General features: G+C 42.6%; 1 protein-coding gene across 5 annotated transcripts in view; it reads left to right on the top strand.

The window, feature by feature from the left end:
• XYLT1 (xylosyltransferase 1) overlaps positions 1-21,697 on the top strand; it is a 177,466-nt gene that overhangs the window by 70,717 nt on the left and 85,052 nt on the right. For all 5 annotated transcript variants that reach the window (XM_030957983.1, XM_030957982.1, XM_030957981.1 and 2 more), the window contains one exon: positions 15,847-16,372. In XM_030957983.1, the coding sequence (XP_030813843.1) occupies positions 15,847-16,372 (526 nt within the window). The remainder of the gene's footprint in view (positions 1-15,846; positions 16,373-21,697) is intronic.

The following is a 21,697-nucleotide window of genomic DNA, read 5'->3' as shown; positions in this document are numbered from 1 at the left end:
CTGTGGGGGTAATAAATGCATGATAGATGTTGTCAAATCCTTGTAGCTGTGGCTTGCTGGCTCAGCAGTGCCACATGGACAAGACTTTGGGGTAGGACATTGTGGCCTTCCCAGTGACTTCCATTTGATTTGCCTCCACTAGCAATGTCATGGCCATGACTGCTGTGGTTGCAGAACCACTTAAATGTGCCCTTGTGCCAGCTGGGGCAGTCTGTGCCCTGTGGACCAACCCCTCCAGATTCACCTGCTGTGGCTGCAGCTGGGGGCTGGAGGCTCTGTTGTTCCCGTGGGGGTCTCTGGGGCACACTGCAGTGTGGGGCTCTTGGATTTGGAAAACCCTAGGAGCCCTCAGCTCATCCTTGCTTCAGCTTTGCATGGTGCAGTCTTGAGGCTTGTTCCAGCACTTTGACAACAATAGAAATGCAATGTCCTGGGGAGTTAACTGCTAAAAATGTCAAACCCATGGTTTTGGTTATACTCAGATCTTTTCCAGTTTGACTAATAAGCCTTTAGGTCTAAACTACTAAACTTATTGTGAAAATGTCATTTTATCTGGAATTTGAGAAAGAATAGTAAGAGAAGAAAGCAAACTGTTGATCCCAATTTGTTGTGTCACTCTGAGAAAGAAGAAGTAAGATGTTGACCTCAGGGGTTATTAGGGAGAGGCTTCTAAGGGTTTTTTTTGATGACTTTCATTGCTGACAAAGAACTGGAAAATACTGGTGGCTTTCTTGACCCCACTCAGGGCTCCTGAGCCAGCCAAACTAAGGTGTTGATATACCTGTGCCAGTCCAGCAGTGCAAGGGGCAGCCTTGGATGGAGGGTAGGGATGGATGAGGTGGAGAAACAGTGCAGCCCTTGGTCCTTGCCTGAAGCTGTATTAGAGCTTTAAGGTTGAAAAGTTTTGGGACATTTCACATGCAAGGCAGTAGAGGAGGAAACCTGACTCACCTTGGCAGCACTTCACAAAACCTACTGTCCTAACTTCAGGCAGAACCTGACCCATGGCTGTTTTTATGTTCCCTTATCTATTTAGAAATGAGGTTTTTGTTCCTTGTCTGACAGGTTTGCAGCTCTGCAAAGATTGGAACCTTAGCAAGGATAGCAATCAGACAAAAGGTGAACTATTGAACACCAAAGCAGAAGCAGAGAGATAAGATTAAAAGACAAACATAAACCACATTGTATTTGCCATGGATGGCATCTGACAGGATGGGTGCCCAGCTGCAAGGTTCAAGATGGGGTCAGAAATTGCAGTCTGAAGGAGATTGAGGCTAAGTGTTAAATGCACTTAATCCAGAGTTCATGTCTTCAAACTGTCCATAATTTCTAGAGAATAACCTAAATATTTATCAAACTCATTCTTTCTCATTGTTTATACCATGTATGTCCTGAGTAATATGTAAAACTTTTGCTACCTATACATTTACATTTTAGAAAGCTGCTTTGTTTTCCTTATTTCTTGCCCAATTTTTGTAAATTGCTGAGGGTCTTGGAGGTCTGAGCCCCTTGTTTAACATTCCTGAAAGCTGTCTACCTTCACATCCATGTGTGCTGATGTCACAGTCTGCACTTGCTTGACATAAGTTATTATTGAAGATTGGATTTCTTCCCTTGTAATTCCCTTTTCTGAGCCATGCCTTACTCTTGCATTTGTACATTGTGTCATTAAGTCTGCTTGATCATTTTTGTACTATCAAGAACTAAAATCTTCAACTGTTGGCAATTCCCCTGATCTTCAGTCAGTTTTTCTTAAATAAATAATATCTGCCATAGACTTGAGGTTGTACCATCATCTGCATGAGAGGTAGGCTGAATAATCATAGTAAATGGTCTTACTTACCAGTCCAGAACTGAGCTCTGAACAAAGCAACATTACATCTGGTTTTCAGGATTCCTGGGAAAATTTACCCCTTGAAAAAAAAAAATCTCTTTAACTCTTAGAAAAAGTGTGGCATGGGTTTTTCTAAATCTGGAAAATTGTTTCAGCCTTGTTATTTCAGTGTTCCTTTTGCTTCATATTCTTTGTAATGAAAACTGACAGTTATTTTACATACTGGAAAATCTTGCATGATTGGTCTCAGTTCAGTATCTGCAGGAGGAAATTAAGATTACGCTGCTTGCACATTAATGATGAACTTCCCATGGCTTTTTAATGACATTTTACTTTAAATACAAAGATTCTATTGTTGGCAAACAAGATCACTACAGTTAATCCTAATGATCAGGATCAGATCATATTTGTATTAATGTGATCTGTAATTAAAAACAACTGCTTTGTAATAGCAATTCAGTAAGTAATTAAATGCTGCTTTTTAAAGACTTTGCATTTAATGAATGTCAGGCTGACAGTCAAGAGGGCTGGTGTCAAACAATTTCTTACAAATACTTGTCAATTACGTTTTTCATGTCAGATAGTTGCATTTCAGTTTGCACTCTTGGCTCTGCCCTTTTCCTATGCACTGAATTGTGTATCTGCAGTTTTACTCCTCAGTGCAATGGGTAGGCCATTTCCTTGCTTAGACTCTGTTTTTATCAGAGTTCATGCATGCTTTTTTTTGCTGTTGGATATCCTTTACTTCACCATTCTCCCCTATTCTGCCCCTCCAAATACCTGGAAGAGCAGTGAAAGTAAATTTACTTTTCTGCCCCATGCAATATCATCCTTGTTCTTGTTCCTTGCTCAGCAGCCTGTTTCTTTGAACATACTTGGAGACAGTTTTCAAGGTACATGTGTTTAAAGCTTCAGAAATTTCATTGCTAGCCAATTCACAGCATAAATGGAATTATATTGTAAAAAAGTACCAGTTCTTTATAGCAGATTCATTAGAATATGGGCACTGCATAGAATAATTAGCACTGCAAGCAGTTGTAGCTCATTATCTAGATTTGCTCTGCGTTCAGACACTGGTGGTCGTGTATTTTGTGAGCAGGACTATGCTGGATCCCTGTAGGGCTGATGGGAGTTGAAGACTTCCTCCTGTCCATTGCCTTCTGGGAGGGCACTGCCAGAATTTCACCTTGTTTATAAAACCAGCACTGAATAATACCCTTATGTGTGGGAACAGTCTTGTTGGCTCTAGAGAACAGGGGAATTTGTATTTATAGATGTGTAACATTGCAGTTGGCATTCCCTCTCTCTGTGGACGATTGATGGCAGATAAGATGAGCCGGGGTTTTTCAACCACTACTGTCTTGCTGCAATGTTCTGTGTCAGTGGGGACTTTTGGCCAACTAGCCCACATTTATTCACTAACTGCAAAGGAAAAAAATAATTCAAGTGACTCTTAATTTATTTCAATCCTGTCTATAAAATTAACACGAACCACTTGTTTGCTGGAAGCAGCCCAGCTCATGCCTTCAGTCGAGGAGTTAAGGATGATAACGATCTTGTTGCTCTTTCCAAGACATTCATTATCGTGGAGATTTCAACGCAATGAGAAAACGTTGCCTAATACATTCCTAAGTCTGCTCTTTTTTAAGTTCCTTGAGCAATTTGAGAAGCCAAAAATAGCCCATTTCAACAGTCATTCAAAGGGTCTACTTTCAGAAGAATATAGAATTTATTTGGGCATAAACTGAGAATCTGAGCCATAGACAGAGACGCTCGTTGTTTCTTCTCGATGACAGCTTTTGCTGCTCTAAAGGACACACAGGAATTAAACTAAGTGAAGACGACAGCTCCTTCTCGGCTTTCACCGCCTGCGAAACGCATCCTTTCACATGCGGATTTACAGCAGGCTTCGGCTCGCATCAGCTTTCTTCAGATCAGCTCGGCTAACATCATTTCATGCTAATAGAGAGTAAGAAAGGGCAGCGCTGAGATGCTGGCAGTGAGCGCTGCTCCTGCCCGGGGAGTGTGTCCGGCCTCGCTGCCCGTCTGCGGAGCGCTGGGCATTGCCCTGCTGGGAAAGCTCCTCTCCGGCCCTTTGTTTCCTTTGTGTCACAGGGGCTTTTCCCTCCTTCCTGTTTGCCCTTCAGCTCATTGCTGGCCTGCATTGGTATTCCGGCCAGCTCGGCCTTCAGCAAACATTTCTGTGCCACCGCAGCGGGGCAGCGGCAAAAGGCCGAGTTCGGCATCTTTCCCGTGCTGCTGCTCCCGAAACAGCCCGGCCTTCAGAAAGGGAATTATGTGCAACCTGTCACCACAAGGGGCTTCTCTGGGAAAGCCTTGAAGCATCCCTGAGTTTTCCTGGCTGCTTCCAGGAGAGGCGATCTGCTGCCGGCAGATGTGCACAAGGACCAGGAGCACGGACATTTGCTGAATTTGCACCTTTCACAGCAGCATCACTGAGAGACAGCAGACAAAATAGGATACTGAAAGTCTCTTCTCTTGGATGTATGGATAGATATTCTTGGATATATATTCTCTTGGATATACATGACCAAAGGGCCAAAGTTTGCAGAATGGCAGTACTTGGTCTGCCCCATCACTAAAGAGACACTGTGTGTCTGTCTCTTCTTGGCATTGCTTCACGTGGATAGATCCCTCCTTACAAACCATGCATTAGAAGCTGTTAGCTTCAAATCTGTAATACCAACAGCTCCCTTAGGCTGTTTTCTGGCAGTGCCCTCATCTCTGCAGTTGATGCATCCTACGCGAGATTTTAGGTAGAGATTTTCTTCCTTTTAAACCCTTGCAAATATCGCTCTGCTGAAGCGTTATTATTATGTTGGTGAACATGTAGCATTATAATTGTCAGGTGTCACTTTGATATTTGGAGTGGTTGGCATAGTAAAATTACTAATGAGAAATACATGTTTTGAAAGATATACATAGGATGATGTGTGAGCTATCATTGTGCTGTCTCTGCAAATGAAACTGTGTTCCAGCAATCAGAAAATTCTCAAAACAGTTTCTTTCTAAAGAATTACAGCGCACTACAGTAGTAGTATGTGCACCAAGGTTGCTGTAGATTATTAAATATGCTTGTAAAAGAGAACTCGCTAGTGGATAAAAGACTAAATCCTGTCCTACACACCAGGTTTAGAGATATAAAACCAGAGATTAAATTTTCTCATTTGTTCCATGAGAGAAAGCACCACTGGATGTGTGACATCACTGACACCTTGTCCCTGGAACTGAAATGTGTCTTTGCCTTTCACCCTATCACAGTGCTTGGTAGGAGTTCATGAGTGCTGCAAAATCAAGAAAAAAATCCAAAGAGCAGCTGTAGAGAAAGCCAAAAGTAGTAATCTCATCCTGCAATCATCCTTCCACTGCCCATTTAATTTCAATTAAGTGGAAATAATGCCACTGTTGAGTATCACCACTGTTCTATTCCCTCACAGCCTGTTTTGGACTAGTGCTGATGTTATAGAAGACAACTTACCAAAATCTCTGAATAAATCTGATAAAATCCACACAATATCTATTTGTAGATGCAAATTTAAAGTTTCCCTGCTCACTTTACATTATTTTTTGGTTTAGAATAGTAAGGTATGAGGAAGACACAAGCGAGAATTTCTAGATAGACAGGACTCATTTTTCATCACTGTTTCTCTGCCTTCCATTTTTTTTTATGCTCTAGCATAATGATGTTCATTAAAACAATGGAGTATATTGTTATTTGATTTTTCTGTGTGGCATAGTCTATGAGCTAAGTTAACATTATGCTGTGCTGTCCATCTGGTTCTGTCAGCTGAGGATGTGGATATGCTGGGATATGATCACTGGCTGTGTGTGGAGGGAGTCCTTGATTCTGACAGTAAGTGTGGAGTTATGGAAATATGACCACTGTTAAATGCAGTGTAATTACAAATAACTGTTTTGACAGCACTGTGCTTGCAGCATGAGAGGAAAGCTGCTCTGTGGCTAAAGGAAGTTGGGCACTATACAATCTGGTGTTTGGCTCAAGAGTACTCAGTGTGTTTAGTACAGTGCAGAAAAAGGGTTTGGTCTCCAAAGTGAGTATCTATTCAAGAAAGGGAAGAGGGCAGTTTCCTAGAAAACTTTCTGATGTCTTTTCCTAATGCATATGTTCTTCACGACCCTTGCTGGACCCAATAAAACGACACGTTTTTGAACCTAAGGTGCATCATTTTTGGTGTCAGAACTTTTTATTTTGCTCTATCTTTTAACCCCAGAACTCTGCCGTCATGTTGTTAAAACTGCTCATTCGTATAGCTCTGAATGAATTTGCAAAAACTGAGAATGCCGTACCACACAGACCACCCCTGCTGAGGCCAGTCCCAGGCTGAACTGTCAGGAAGGCTGAACTGCTGACAGGGTAGCTAAGGAAGTAGGTGGCAGAGCCCATAATAATCCTCTGGCCTTTGCAATTTTATTTTATGCATGTAACTACTGGTCTTGCAGAAGAACTTTCTGTGAAGGTACAAACCAGTATCTGGCACATCCACAAATCCAGCAGCAGGTACCTGCTGCTCACCTGCAGTCCCCCTGCAGTGATCACCTGTGTGGAAGTGTTAATATTTCAGTCTCACCCAAAACAAGAGGAAACATGGAAGCCTTTCATTTCTATGTGCTTGGCTCAAAGACTCCTTGTGGTGCTGGTGAAAAAAGATTTGAATTAATCTATTTCTTTTAGTGTTGCTCATTGTAATAGGCTTTGTTCTTCATGCTTGTTGTATTGTAATTCTGATTTAACAGCATTTATCAGTAGAAGATCACTGCAGGGCCTTTAATGATTATAGTTGTTCAAGCTGATAGGCTGAGACTATTAAATAAGGTCCAATTACTTCCCATTTATTTGTGTTGTTTTTTCCCTCCAAGTAACCAAATGTAATCCTGAAGTTCATTATTATTCTTTGTATTGTATTCATCTAAATAGATTTTCTACCTAATTAAGGCTGAATATGTTTGTGCTAAACTGACTGTATTTTACAAGGATGTTTTCATTTGTGTGAGAGGGCGTCTTTAGTTTCTACCATCCACATTCTGATTATGTTTAATTTCTATAGCTGCCAGAGATCTATTGTATGTCTCAGCAATTCACCCTGGGCTGCTCAAGATTGTTTAGATTGGAGTTGGAATAGGAATCCTCATGAATTTAGTTGGAATCTAGTTAATAACAAGTCACCAGGAAGCAATTTCATGTGTTTACTACTGCCCTGAAAGATATAAAATCTATATTGGATGAAAGAAATAGAGATGAAAGCTGAGGAATTCAGTTCAGATTAACCATGTTATTTTTTTTATGGGTTAGGTCATTGAGAAGGGAAGGCAAAAAAATAGAAATGAAAATTTGGCTGGTAATGGGTATTCAGTGTGGTTTTCATGTCCATAGTTTAAACATGGAAATGATTGAGCTTTACCCCTGTTCTTACTTTGTGTTATTTATTTACATACTATTTCTTTGGGGCACCTTTGTCAAACAATGAAGCAGTACAATTTGGTGAGAAATAAAAACACAGAACATCTCACATTTTCCTTTCAGTATCAGAATAACCATCAGGAAAAACAATCATGTAGATTTATCAGTTCTTGACCTCACCTGCTGAGCTCCTGTTAGGAAGTTGTGTGGCATTAATTAGTGTCTGCTGCTGCTCTACCTTGTCTTTTCAACTGAGGGTTCTGTTCAAGGATCACGAAGTATAGACATTCGTATAAAAAGTCACTTAAATACTTTCCCTTGAAAGAATTTAAGAAGTATTTCAGAAGACTGACTTCCTTGTAAGCTCCTTCATGTCTGAACTCTTTGTTGTAAGATCCCCCTTCTCTAGGGAAGATGCTGTAGGAAAATAAACTCCAGGGTTTTCCTGAGCTTTCTCAGGAGCTGCATTTTGCACTGTCAGGCCAGTCCTCCTCCATGTCTTTCCTGGTTTTGTGGTCAATTCTGTTTAAAGATGTGGCTGTGCTGAAGTGGGTCCAGGAGGCTCAGTACCCCTGGTTAATGTTGCAGGACAGATGCTTGAATGAACAGTCTTTTGGGGGCTTGTTTGCCTGGGAACAGAGCAATGTCTCGTGTCATGCAGGGGTGGGTTCCAGTGCCCACACCCAGGCAGAGCTAAAGCTGCTGCAAGGCAGAGCTGGGAAATACTAAAATGTGTGTGTGTATACACAGACAAAAACCTGCCCCAACTCAGTGTTGTCACTGCCCCAGCCCGGGGAGTGTTGCTGTTCCTGGTGGTGAATCCCTGGGATGGACTTTGCCAGAGGCAGGGCTTGTGCCTGAATCTGGAGTCCTAATGAGCTTCAGTGTCATTTGAAAGAGAGCAAAATGTGTAAAGTGGGAGCAGTTACTGGTTACGAATAAAATTCTGTTACAGATTGAATACTTTTGACTGGTCTGTGATGTCAAAGTGCAAATTTTCCTGAGAAGTTTAAATTTCTGTGATGTCAAAGTGCAAACTTTCCTGAGAAGTTTAAATTAGCAGAAAACAAAGTGGTCAGTTTTGGATGGACTGTAGATGTGTGCTTTCACAGCTCCCTCTAGTAGTATTCCAAACTTTTTAATAACCAGAACATCTGAAATTACTGTTGATATAATTATGGTTTTTTGTACAGTTACTGTGCTAAGCTGGAACAAGTGTGAAAATCTGTTTGGTCTCTTGAGGGATGCAATATTATTTTACTCCCTAATCTAAATCACTCTGAAAGTCAGTCACATGTTAGCAAAAACCAGAAAAACTATTTTGAGGAAAGCAGCCAAAGTTTTGAAGCTGTTTTCCTTCAATTTCAAACCAGAGCATCTTCCCTTAATGTATGTATGTAAAAAGGGATAAAGGCAACTTCTATTAATGATGTTTTTACGATGTTGTTTCTAGAGTTTTGGGTCACACTGCTGAAATTGGTGTTAAGGAAAAATAAAAATGGATGGCAACAGTTTTGGAAAGGAAAGGAAAGGAAAAACAGTCTTCCAAACAATCACTTACCAGTGCAGATGTTCCACTGAGGGGTCCCCTGTGCACTTTCTGGTGGTCCATCTGTTTCTCTGCATTTTGAAATGCCAAGTGTTGCAATAGTTTTGGGCTGGCTGTGCCTGTATCTGTTAGGGCTGAACCTGAAGGACTCCTGCTTTTTCAAGTATCAGAATCCCCCTTTTAACCCAAATTATTGCTTTGTCTCATTTTCCTTTTACATAGCAGAAAGCACTGTGTTTGAAGCAATTACATCTTTCATTGTTGCCAGCTTGCAAGTCAATAAATCTATTTTCACCTTTTGCACCTCCCTCTCTAATGAAAGGCATAAAGTAACGTAATATATTTCTCACAAAATGTTTCTCCTAAGTCTTCAGCCACTGACAATTAAAGTACAATGTACTTATTACAGAAAAACATATGGAAAAATATAACTGCATTTACATCTGCTGCCTTTCCTCCATCTGCTGTTTTTGGCCTCGCTTTTGTTCAAACCTGCCAAAAGTACTCATTTTCCAAGGGTCTCATGGCACATCAACCACATCTTCAATTAAAGTTCCCAATTTCTTGTTTGTTTTGATGGCACAATGGGATGTCTGCTCTGCATCCACGTGGCTGCATGAGGGCTTCAAGCAGGGCAGTGGTGGTTTCACAGTTTGACAGATGTGAGCGTGGTAGGACAGGAGACAATGGGGTGACCACAGTGTAAAGTTTGTGCTTCTGGATGCAAAAGGTTTTGATTTCAACTAAGAAGCAGCCCACAAATGCAGAAAGATTAGAGCAGAAAAAGAAGATTTAATTGTAGAGATGCCATCCTCTAACTCCTCAGACAATTGGAAGGTCTCTTTCCTGAAATAATTAACAAGCACTACCAACTAATATGTCACAGCTGTGATTAATATTGAACAGAAACTTCTTTTAATTATCTTTTCATAGTTCTGTTTAAATTCTTCTCAGTCACAGGACAGATAAAATAGATGGTCCTGTGAAAGCTGACCAGGTCTCTGAGGCTTTGACATGTGATGCAGATTTTGAAGCCATTCCCCACCTCTGGGTGCTGTGAGCTGGTTGGATACTGAACAGCTCACCCCAGCAAAGCAGCAAGTGCCTGCCCCAGCTCTGGGGCCTCAGCTGTGTGTGATCCTGCATGACTGCCCAGCCATTGCATATTCTCACAGGAGGGCAATAATTGGGTGCTTTACTATGTGAAAGGAGGAAAAGTATGTAGTTTTTATAGTACAGGTGTTAGATTTATAGCTGGTCCTCAAGGCCAGCATGTGCAGGACTTTGTATTTAGAGGAAGATTTTGGTGTTTGTTGGTGCTCTGTGTGTGCATGTGCACATTTCTGGTTGTTTTGCTGTGTTCTTTGAGATACCAAGCTTTGCCAGAGGAAGAATGTGAGAATGTGTTCTCAGTACAAAAAGACAGCAAATCCTTCCGTGCTGGGGAGAAAATGAGTTGTCAGATAAACTGTAACTGTGAACATTTGCCATTCAGGGCTGGGTTGCACACAGTCCATGCATCTGTATAGTATTTATAGGACTTTGTTGATAAAGAAATTGTACAGTGAATAACTTTTCCTAAGAAGGGAGCATTTTCTTACTGTCAGGAGGAAGTGCTCTGCACAATGCAATGAACACCTCTGGCAGATAAATGCAAGCTCCTATTGTGTGCCTTTGTGAGCTGAGTAGGGTTTTCTTTTAGGTTCCCCACAAAGCCTGTGCAGCAGGAGCCTTGCAGCAGCCCTGTGCCTCCTCAGGTGTGTGGCAGGGGATGCTGGAGCTGTGCCTGCCTGCCTGGTCTGGGCTCTTCCCTTGGCTTTGGTGCCTTGAGTTGAATCCCTCAGCCACAGTCTGTGTGCCTGTGCTGTCTGCAGAGCTGGAACACCCCTGTCTGCTGATGTTTGGGTCTCTGCTGATTTAAATGCACATTAGGTTCTCTCTCTGAAAGCAGATTTGAAATTGGTCTAATGCTGGTTTTTTGTGTATTGCAAAAGTTACCAGTTCTATTGCCTAATCCAGGCTGTTGGCAGAGAAACTCCTTCCAGGGGCAGTGGGACACTCTGAGCTGTACCTAATGGCTTTGCAGTGTTCTGATCCTGCAGTGGGACGCCCCACTGGCTTGTTGGAGGTTTATTGTGTCCTGTATTGGAGCCATGGTCTTTAACTTTCTGCCTTTAGCATGCAGGATACAGAACTGTACCTGAAAGAGAACAGGAGAATTTGTGACCTGGGTAACCCCAAATGCATGTTTATGCTTGAACATGCTTAGCTTGGATGCAAATATAGCTGACAGATGTGTCTTGCAAATATAGGCAAGCAAAATGTGAAGAGAGGCAGTCTGCAGGTGTGCACACTTACCTGGGGTCTGGCTGAACTGGTGTGGGTTGTACTTGCAAAAGCCTCTGAGAGTGTTAACAGGCTGTCATTAAAATCCATTTGTCATTACAGACAGCTGGGAAGTTCTTCCAAATTCTCTGTGCTAGGTGCAGCGAGCAGCAGCAGCTGTTGCTGGGTCTGTAGTAGGTGACAGCAGCAATTTATTCCATGGTTTCCTCAGTAGATTGCAAAGTCTCTGCAGAAACCCAGGCTTTCCCTCCTGAGATAGATGGGACATTGAATTCAATCAAGCTTAGAGTACCTAAGCCCCAGACCCTCAATCACTGCAGATGAAGTGGCTAATACACCAAAGAGCATACATTGTGTCTGAAAAACACACCAGAAGTGGAGTTTGGAGAATTAAAATCTGTGTGTTCCACAGGGAGTGGGATTTGGAGCAGAATTCAAATTCTCACATTACATAAAATGGCTCTGAGCTTAAAATCTTATTTTTGCATTAATATTATAATACTATTTTTAACATCAATGGCAATCAGTATGTAATTGGCAGTGATCTCATGCATGCTCCTGGGTACAGACTGTTCTTTCCCAGTTTTGGAGTATTTGCTTGTTATTCCTGAACTGCATGCTCAGAAGAGGCCCCACAGTCATTAAAACTCTCCCTGCCAGGGCTCTTGCCATTGAGCACTCAGCAGTTAACCTCTCCTTGTGTCTTCTGAGAACCAGATAAAGTTAGGACAGAACACTTCTGCTTGTGGCAATCCTTCTCTTAGGCCTGTGATAGACATCCACAGTGTCACACTTCATCTTGGAAATATGGTGCTGCAAAGTCTTCAGAGGTTTCTTTATAGCATCTTCCAGTACCTGAAACAGCTGCAAGAGAGCTGGAGAGGGACTTTGAGCAAGGCATGGAGTGACTGGATGAGAGGGGATGGCTTTACACTGATAGAGGTTAGGTCTGCAGGAAAGGCACAGGTGAAAGATGTGCTCTTGGGTGGCACGTGTTGTGTGTGACACCTGCAATAAATGTAATAAGGTAGCCTCTCAAATGAGTTGATTTTGGATATAGCCTCTTCTGGTCTATGCCTAGAGGGAGTTGGTCTATTGCAAAGACCAAAATGGTGTTTTCAAGAGCAGTGTTAGGTGTTGGTTTGAAAACACTGCTTTCATCTTTGGCCGTGGACACATAAAGGCTGTATTAATGGGCTCACACTTCTCATTTGGTCCTGGTTTGGCCTTTGCAAGCACAGAGATAAGGAGGTGCTGCTAACAAATAGTTTGATAAAAGTTGAAATAAATGATGACTCAGACAGTGAACCTGCTGATGTATGCCCCATGGTACTGTCAGAACTGGGACTGCCTGGTTTCAACATGATCTCTCAGTGAGATGACTCTGCCCTGTCTTGAATGTCTTAGACATCTGTGATAAATAAAATCTGCAATTAATCCAGCACTGTAAAAATAAAGTATTGCAGAGCAAGTAAAACCCATTTTGTGTAGCCAGCTGAACACCTGATGTGCTGCTTTTTGCTTGTAGCCCTGAACTTCACAAATGAGCACAGCTTACTGTCAGCAGCTGCTGCTGTTCTAAGCTGGGAGTGCTGAGTTTCATTTCCTCTGCACTGCAAACGTGTGGAGCCTGTCTTGAAAGCATTGTACTGTAAAAATCACACTTGGCTTTGGTGAAAGCAATCGAGAGGGGAATGCAGATCAAAGGTGGGTGGAGATTTCAGGTTTTGTGGCATTTAACACTTGCACCAACAGGTGTGGGATTGCGTGAGGCTGGGTTTGACTTTCCAGCTGGGGTATTTGTTATGTGTGCTTATGTTTCAATGTGTACCTATAGCTCTTGGTTTTACACTTGTTGTACAGACCCTGCTTATTTTTAGTCCCTGCTCCTCCCAAGGAGATGTCCCTGCAGACACTGGGTGTCCTGTGTGGTGGGAATTTTTGTGCTGTTCACTGTCTCTGCAGGCAGGGAAGAGCTGTGTCTGCCTTGGAAGCATTTAGAATTCATTTGTTTGTTTCAGATTCCAGCATGTATACTTGGAGAAGCATTTCCCAGAGGGGGCAAAGCACTTGAAGGAGGAAAATAGTTTGAAGAGGTGAACCATACACCAATAAATCTGCTGTTTGCTTTGCCTTTTCTCCTGAGGTTTCATCCCAGCGCTGTGCTCTGTCCCAGCATGGTGGGATCGCTGCTGCAGGGCTGGCAAACTGGGGAGCAAAGATTCCCATTGAAACATCACACAAGTGTAGTGCCAGAGGCTGTGTGACACAAGAACGTGCCCACACCTCATCCTTTGGCACTTTGTCCTGCTCCAGAGAGGTTTGGGAGGAGCAGGAGGGCAGGGTGTGGGCAGGGCTCTGTGCTCCCCGGGACGTGGGAGGTGTGTGCCTCTTGCCCTGCTGCAGGCCAGGGTCTCCTTTGTGGGTAATAAGAACTACTGGGAAGGACCCATAGCAAATCTCCTCTCCCTTCATTTCCCTTTTAGTAACATGCATTTGCTTTACAGATTAGGATTGGGTTTTTTTTAATTTGAAGACAAAAATAATTTAGCGAGAGTCAGCCTGCGAGAGAGAATGTTGCCAAGATACGTAGAAATATCCTGTCATGGCATTGCCTTAGAGACCTTAGAAAAGGTTTATTGAAGAAAACAGAGTTGGTTTTTTTCTTTGAAGATCCATTGAAGATACAGGACAAGTGGTGGGAGCCAGGCTCTGAAAGTAATTTTTTTTTTTTTTTATTTTAGTTTGGTCATTCCTGGGAATGAAGGCTGCCTTGAAATTTGTTTATTTTGTTTCTCTTTGGTTTTCAATGAACACCAGCAAAGCTGGGGAAGGGGCTGGAGCACCAGGCCTGTGAGGAGCAGCAGAGGGAGCAAAGGAGGCTCAGGGGACCTCATGGCTCTCTACAACTCCCTGAGTCAGGGTTGGTCCTGTCTCCAGGTAACATGGGACAGGACAAGAGAAAGTGACCTCAAGTTGTGCCAGGGAAGCTTTAGATTGGATATTAGGAGAAATTTATTCATGGAAAGTGTTGTCAAGCACTGGAACAGGCTGCCCAGGGAAGGGGTGGGGGTCACCATCCCTGGAGGGATTTAAAAGCTGTGTAGATGTGGCACTAGAAGACATGGTTTAGTGGTGGACTTGGCAGTGCTGGGTTGGGGTTCATGATCCTGAAAGTCATCCTTTATTTAAATGAACCTGTGTTTCTGTATAAATGCTGTTCTTTTCCTTGAAGTAAGTCTGAGAAAAGAAATTGATTTCATGCTTTCACTTAAATGTTAGAATTTTATTTTTTAAAAAAATTATTTCTTCCCAAACTAGAAGTATTTTATTTGTTTGAAAAATGTTTGGATTTTGGTTTGTGAGTTGCTGTCTGGTGTTGAGTTTCTTTTTAAACTCCTTTGCATTTATCTGTGTCTGACAGCTCAAACTCATTGCAAACTAGACATTTTCATGGAGAGAGAATCACTTTATTCACTCACTAAACTTCTTCTAATGAATAAGCTATTCAAACATTTCCCATTGCTGAGCTTCAGAGGTCAAACTGATACTGACTCCCTGCATAGCCTGGGATAAGTCATTATCTCTCTCTCCTTTCTCTGCAAACCCTGACTGTTAAATAGTTCCTCCCAGAAGAGGTGTGAGAAACAATTAGCTCACGCTGATAAAATGTTTTGAATACAAAATGTGGTTGGTAGGTGCTAAAAGATGCTCCCATCAGTCATCATTAGTGATGCTGTCATTTCCTAGTCTGTGATTTTTGGTTATGTGTTCCACAAGTGGAAAGGAAACAGGACAGACTCAAAAAATCTACCAATATTTTTACTCCTGTCTTCAGATGTTTTAATAACCATTCATCATTGATTTTATCTGCTACTGTTCACTTTTGCAAACAGAGATATTTCCATATCCACGGATCTAAAAACTGTGTCCCCCCCAAGTTCCACAGCTGGAGCAAAGGCAGCTCATCCTCACCCATCCCTGATGCAGACAAATATTTTACATGGTCTATTCCTTTTCCTTTATATGATAGATTTTGAATGTTGCAAAGTTATGGGCTGTGTATTTATCTAAGAGCATTGAGGGGAGGATCATGATGGTTAAGAGCTGACACCTGAGCCTGACTCTGACCTTCCCAGGGAGGGTTCAAAGGTGTAGGAACTCAAGGGGAAAAAAAAAAAAGGCAAAATTGGGAGGGATTTGTTTTGTGGCAAAGTTACTTCACTAAAATAAAGCTCAGGCAGTAGTCATGTGGTGTTTTCTGCAGACAACAAGGCAGTTCTGGGATACCAAACTGTGATGGTTTATCTCCAGGAGTGAAGGAAAGCATTGAAGGACCTGCTTTTGCTCCTTTGAAACCTGTGTCTGTTTTCTCATGGATATTTAATGGTGTCAGGGTGAAGTGTCTGGTTAATCACCGCTCACAAACCTGTGTAAAGCCTCCCTGCTCCATCTGAGATAGGGCTTGGACTCTGGCCCAGTGAAGAAGAGATGCCAGCACAGGTGACTCGGGCACCACAGAAGCCTCTCAGCTTTGGTCTGCTGCAAACCCCAACACAGGGGTTTTCTGCAGTGTGTTGGATTGTAATTGATCTATGTTTTCATGTAAGAAATGCTTGTCTTGCATGGGATGTGACTGTTTAGTAAGATGAGTGTAATTTTTCTCCCCATTTTTAGGATGGCTATTTTTCCCACCGACCGAAAGAGAAAATGCGAACAGACAGCAATAATGAAAACTCGGTCCCCAAGGACTTTGAAACTATTGATAACAGTAACTTTGCTCCCAGGACTCAGAGACAAAAACACCAGTCTGAGCTGGTGAAAAAACCCCTTAGCAAACAAAAGGAGCACTTGAGAAAGAAACTGGAAGAGGAAAAGATGAAGGAGAACTTGCTGCTGGGGAAGAACTCCAACGAGGTGGTGCAGTTCAGCAATCCCCTGGGAAAAAACAGCAGCAACAGCAACAACCTGAAGGAGATTGACAGGTTTCCCACAGAGCATCTTATACAAAAGCTTGAGATCAGCTCCCCTGAGCTGAAATACGACCAGCCACCCAAGTGTGAGGTGACGGGCAAGGAGGCGATCTCGGCCATGTCCCGCACCAAGTCCCAGCAGTGCCGCCAGGAGATCGCGGACGTGTACTGCCAGCACAAGCTGGGGAAGCTGATGCCGGAGCAGGTGACACGTTTCTGTGCCCTGGAGGGTAAGTTGGGAGATGGAGAAGTCAAACAATGTCTTGGGGGAAGCATTCTGTATAATTGGAACGGCCTTCTGCTGACAGAAATGGCTTTATTGCAGGAATGTGTAATGGCCTGGCCCATGAAAACAAGGGAGGCTTTCAACTCCCTTTGAACAAGGGAATAATGTGGATGTCACAAGATCCCTGGTGGATTCCTGTAGAATTCACTTCCACCAGATTTTTATTGCACAATGTGTTCTAGGTATTCAGCTGCTACTCCTATTTCTTTTAGTTCTTAATCTACAAACACAGAGAAGCATAGTCAAAATCTTGCCATGCTGTGCAGGAATTGTGTGGTTTTTGGTAAACAGAGAACAGCCATTGTGAATTTTGGAGCTTTTTGCTAACCAATACATGAGTGGCATTGCTGTTATGGCTGTTATGGCTCTTTTTCTGTCACACTGGAGTCCTAAGATTTTGATAACCCAGGTAATTATTAGAAGTATATTAAAAAAATTCCAAAAGCACAGGGGAAAATCCAATTTTATGGCTGACTTCTATTTTTAATGTTCTTGAATCAGCAAAAGTTATTTTCAGAATCACTGCTGGAAAGTCAGTTACCTCTGCTGGCCTAAGCCAAGCTTGATTGTTGCTTTATTTTACTTCTGAGCTTGCTGTCTGAGCTGACCTTTTTCTGCTTTTCAAAAGTGTTTCATGTGCCACTGTTCATCCAGCTATAAGATCTCCATAGAGCAAAATGCCTTTTTTATTTAAAAAAATAGCATCGATCAGTCGATCAAAGTGGGTATTGATCAAGGAGGAGCATTATCCACAGCAGCATTTGTTTATACAACAGTCCAGAGTAATTGGCCATGCACAGGAGGATGTGCCATGTCTTTGTCCAGGCTGAAAGTGCAGAGGGGATTTATAAACTAGAGAATAGGTCTTGCTTTGAGACTGTAGAATAACCATGGGGATCCATGGGAACCAGAGGATATTTAGTTCCTTTCATTGGGAACATCCTCTAATGGCTTGTTTACTGCACCATCACAAAGCAGCGGTTACTGCAGGGTGATTTCAGTGTGGTAGAGAGAAGGATAGCATTGCTATTACAGAGATTAGGAAGGTAAATTCCCTGTACAAACACTGAAAAAGATGAGCTGCCCCAGAGAATGTATCCAAAAAAGCACATCTCCCTGTAACAGGATTCTTAGGCTTCTAATTTAGATGTTGAATCTTACCAGGATGAATGGTCTGAGCACCCTCATTCCCTACCCCAGTGCATCTCTGGCTGTTTGTTTTGGTTTTTTACCATGTCTCTTTTGGTGTTTTTTCTCCCTTTCTTATCATGGTAATACTCCAAATTGTTAAGCTGGGTGGGCAGACACTGGAGACAATTAATGGAGCAGGCATTGTGTGGCATTGTGTGTCCAGTGGGAAGAAGGGAAGAGGGACAGTAAAGGCAGCACAAGTTGAAGGGAAGAGAACAGTAGAGAGTTAAAAGTGGAGCAAAAGCAGACATCAGTAACAGGATGAGCATCAGTGAGTACCCCTGGGCACTGCTGAGGTCCCACTGAGGTGCCACTGGTGGAACCCACTGTGATGTCCTTGCCACTCCTTCCCTCTTCTTCCCCCTTCTTCCCTCAGGGCAGGACACTTCTTTTTTCACTGTGCTCTGTGAGAAAGCTGAGGGAGGCCAGCACCTTGCAGACACTGCCCTAAGAAGATGTCTTAGTAATGGGACCAATGCTATAAATCTTGTGTAGGTAAATGTATCCCAAATACAAATATGCAAGTGATATCCTGGCCAGAGCTGGAAGGTGTATTGTCATTAGTGTGGGCAGACACTGCAACTGTGAAATTTTCCACACACCCATGGTTCCATGCCCTGCTTGGTAATCTGTCTCCCAGGGATGCAGGGCGACTTTCCAGAAGTTTTAAACAACTGCCATCCTTAAAAACAGGTTTCTCAATAAATATTTACTGCTTCTTTTCTAAATACAGGATTTATCTCTTATGCCCTGCAGTCAGGATAATAGTGTGCTCTTAGAACCAAGAATAGGGTCACATTTTACACTTGAAGCCTTTCAGCATATATGTACATAGAACTTTGGTATAAATACTTCAATTGTAATGTCAGAGTAAAATTCTCAGGAAAACTGGGAGCTACAAATATGTCTAGAAAAATGATGAAAATGTCCAAATGTCATTAATTTAGGAAAAACTAATGTGATATGGATATATACCACATTAAAATATTAGGTGCATAAAGATTGTGTCTAAAATTTTTAGGTTTGCTGAGCTAGAGTTTCATTTAGTTTTTTATTTTAAGTGGTGACACTTGTTTAAAAAGAATAATTGAGAGACATGTTAGCCTAGCCAGATGGATACATGTGGAAAATGTTGATTTTTCTTTGCCTCAAGGTTATTTCCTCCTGCCTATGCTGACAGCTGAAGTTAACCACTTCAGCTGCCAGATTTCCTTGGCAGAAAGTCTGGACATCCTGTGTTCCATACAAGGTTGCTGTAGAGCAGATTTGGGAGCTTTGCTGTGGAGAAGTGGTAGTGCAGCAGCATATGGAATGGGACATGAGTTGCTAATGCAGGAAGCACCAACGCACAAGAAGATTTGGTCACCAAACCTATGGAGGAGACCCAGGCCTTGAAGTCATTTCCCAAATGTTTGAATGCAGAACTGTCAAGACAGACATGGGGGAACCCCAAAACCCCATGAGAGCACCCAGTGCCTACTGGAAGGCCTTGTATGTGTATAATTTGGTAGATCCCTTGAATTTTATAGGGCTGTTAAAGATTCATTGTCTGAGTTTCAGTGTGTTGTGGTCCCATATCTCTCCTCCCACTGTAGAACATAAATACTGCTGTTCTTCACCCACAGAGTGACTCCATCCCTCATGAAAGGTGACTTCATCAACTCTGTTGGTCCTTGAAAGGAGTTGAGCTTGATTACAGGAGAGTTTGTGAAGTTCTGCACATCAGCTTTTGGGGATGTAGGACACCCCATTGGTGGGATTGCTGGTAGGGGGAGATGTGGGTAGAGGCACTTCTTGTATTAACAAAGTGATCTGGTGTTTGTCAGCAGCAGTCAGACATTGGGGTCTGAGCCTGTGTGTTCAGCATGTGAGTGTTGTTCCCATCAGCTTGGTTTGAACAAAGGTTTCCTGTCTGTTTTCAGCAAAACTGTGAAGTATAAATATTTATGCATTGGAGCAGCGCATTCATCCATTATCCCAACATAGAAACGTGTTCCCAGTGCTGTGGTTTCCATTGAGATGTCATCCAGCTTTTAATCCCCTTGGATCTTGTCTCAGCTGATCACAACCATGACGCTGCTAAGTGCAGCTATCAGTCATGGACAGGACTCCATCCAGCTGGATTGGCAGAAATGTTAAGTGACACATTCACTTCCGTGCTTATCAACGAGAACAGGATCATAGCAGCTGCTACTTTTTAAAGTGTTTTATTGTTTCCAAAGACAACAGGCAAAGGAAGTTGATAATAAGGATCTTCAGTGATAAAAGGAAGGATTCTTAAAATCAAGAGCATGATGTCCCCTGCCTGACATGCAGGTGTTATTTCCTTGAAGGCTGCAGTGCCTCTAAGGGCATGGCTGCTGGAGCAGAACAGGACATGGCACCTTCACCAGTCACCTGACTTGCAGAGCAGGTGAGCTGGCATTTCCCTGCAAGCTGGCCCTAAAAACATGGCACAAAAGCTATGGCACAAAGGATTGGTGTCAAAGGCTTTAGGTGCAGCTTTTCCCAGTCATGGCTGAGAGCAGGGCAAGGGGCAGCTTGCAGGTCTCCCTTGGCTCAGAAGGGAATGTTTGGCCTTTGTAGAAGTGTGTTTTGGGGAAAATGCATTTAGCAAATGTGAGATGGGAAGTGTAGGCTCAGCACATTAGATGAGGAAATAGCAAATCCAGTCCTGTGCAGGTTGAGAAGATAGCTGCAGACATCTTTTGGGGAGTTCCTTTTGTCTCAGGAGCCATGGTACAGGGATCAGCAACCTGTGGACAATGTGGCAGATGTTTCCTTGCTGGGGCCATCTCTGGCCTAGTCCTGCACAGACACTGATTCTCTGGTGGGCCAGACTCCCTTCTGTTCACAGGAAAATGATCAAGCTTCCCTCATTCCAAATAATTTATCAGCACTGAAAGAGATTTTTGCAGATCAGACTGCCTTCTTCCTGGTTACTTATTGATAATGCTGCTCTGGCACACTGAAGCAAGTGCTTTCAGCTTCTTAGAGGCTGCTGGGAAGAAAATTTTCCATTTTATTTTAGAAACACAACCTTTTGGTTTTCAAACTGAGAGAAAAGGGCTCTGGAGCTCTGCTTACTGAACAACACACAGGTAATAGCAATCTGGATGTCCATAATGTTTTTATCTGATGATTTCAAAGCACTCAGCAGAAAGAGGTGTGATTCTCAGGAAGGGAGAGGAGAAGCCACAAGATGCCAAATACTTGTGGGGTAGAGCAGAGCTGTTCTTCAAGGCATGGAAATGAGAGCATCCTCTACAGAATTTTAAAAGAATGGGAGCTGTAATGAAGCAAATAGAGGATTTCATCTGCTCAATATGCATGTATGCACACAGTGACATATAAATGTGTGGTTTGTTTAGCTTTTAACATTTTGGCAGTGCATTTTTGGACTCACTGGGTTTGATCTACAGATCATTGAACCCCAGATTTGTCTTTTTCTGCTGGTTTCAGGATTCCAAATGACATTGGCTGCTGCTGCTTTCCTGTTAATCTGTTAGTGTGACAGAATCACTGTGGTGAGCTATACACAGTTTAAGGAGCATGTAAGAGCCACTGCACATGCAGCCCAGACAGCATTTTAATTTGCTACACCACAGATGACTCTGGTTGCAGTAAATTTACTGTGAGTAGACTAATTGCAAAATAACCCTAATTGAGTAGTTATCAGCAAACAACATCCTGTGGAACAAAACTGCTTACAATTAATAGCATTTAAGCCATGCACTGGTATTCTGCAGAATGCTAAGATGTAATTACACCGTGTACAGAGATTGTGTTCTGTTCTGCAAACCATGTTTCCAGTGCTGCTTTCATTATAAAGGGCCGTTTCAAGATTCAGTACTTGCATTTTAGGCTAAATGAATTTATGAAATAAGTGATGTGTCTCTCCCCTTAACATGTGTGAAGCAGAACCAACTCTAATAAAACCAGTGAAGCTGTGGCACTGTCAGGAGAAGAATGAGTGGTGCTGGTGTCTGGTCACGTTCCTCCACGTTAGGCCTGTCTGATCACCTGTGGGTCTGGAGGCTGCAGAATTGGTCCCCAAGAGCAGAGCTGCAGAAATCAT

The sequence above is a fragment of the Camarhynchus parvulus genome, chromosome 14, assembly GCF_901933205.1.
Source record: "Camarhynchus parvulus chromosome 14, STF_HiC, whole genome shotgun sequence".
In the NCBI taxonomy this organism is placed as follows: domain Eukaryota; kingdom Metazoa; phylum Chordata; class Aves; order Passeriformes; family Thraupidae; genus Camarhynchus; species Camarhynchus parvulus.
The sequence above is the reverse complement of the archived record's forward strand: the minus strand, read 5'-3'. Positions and strand labels throughout refer to the sequence as shown.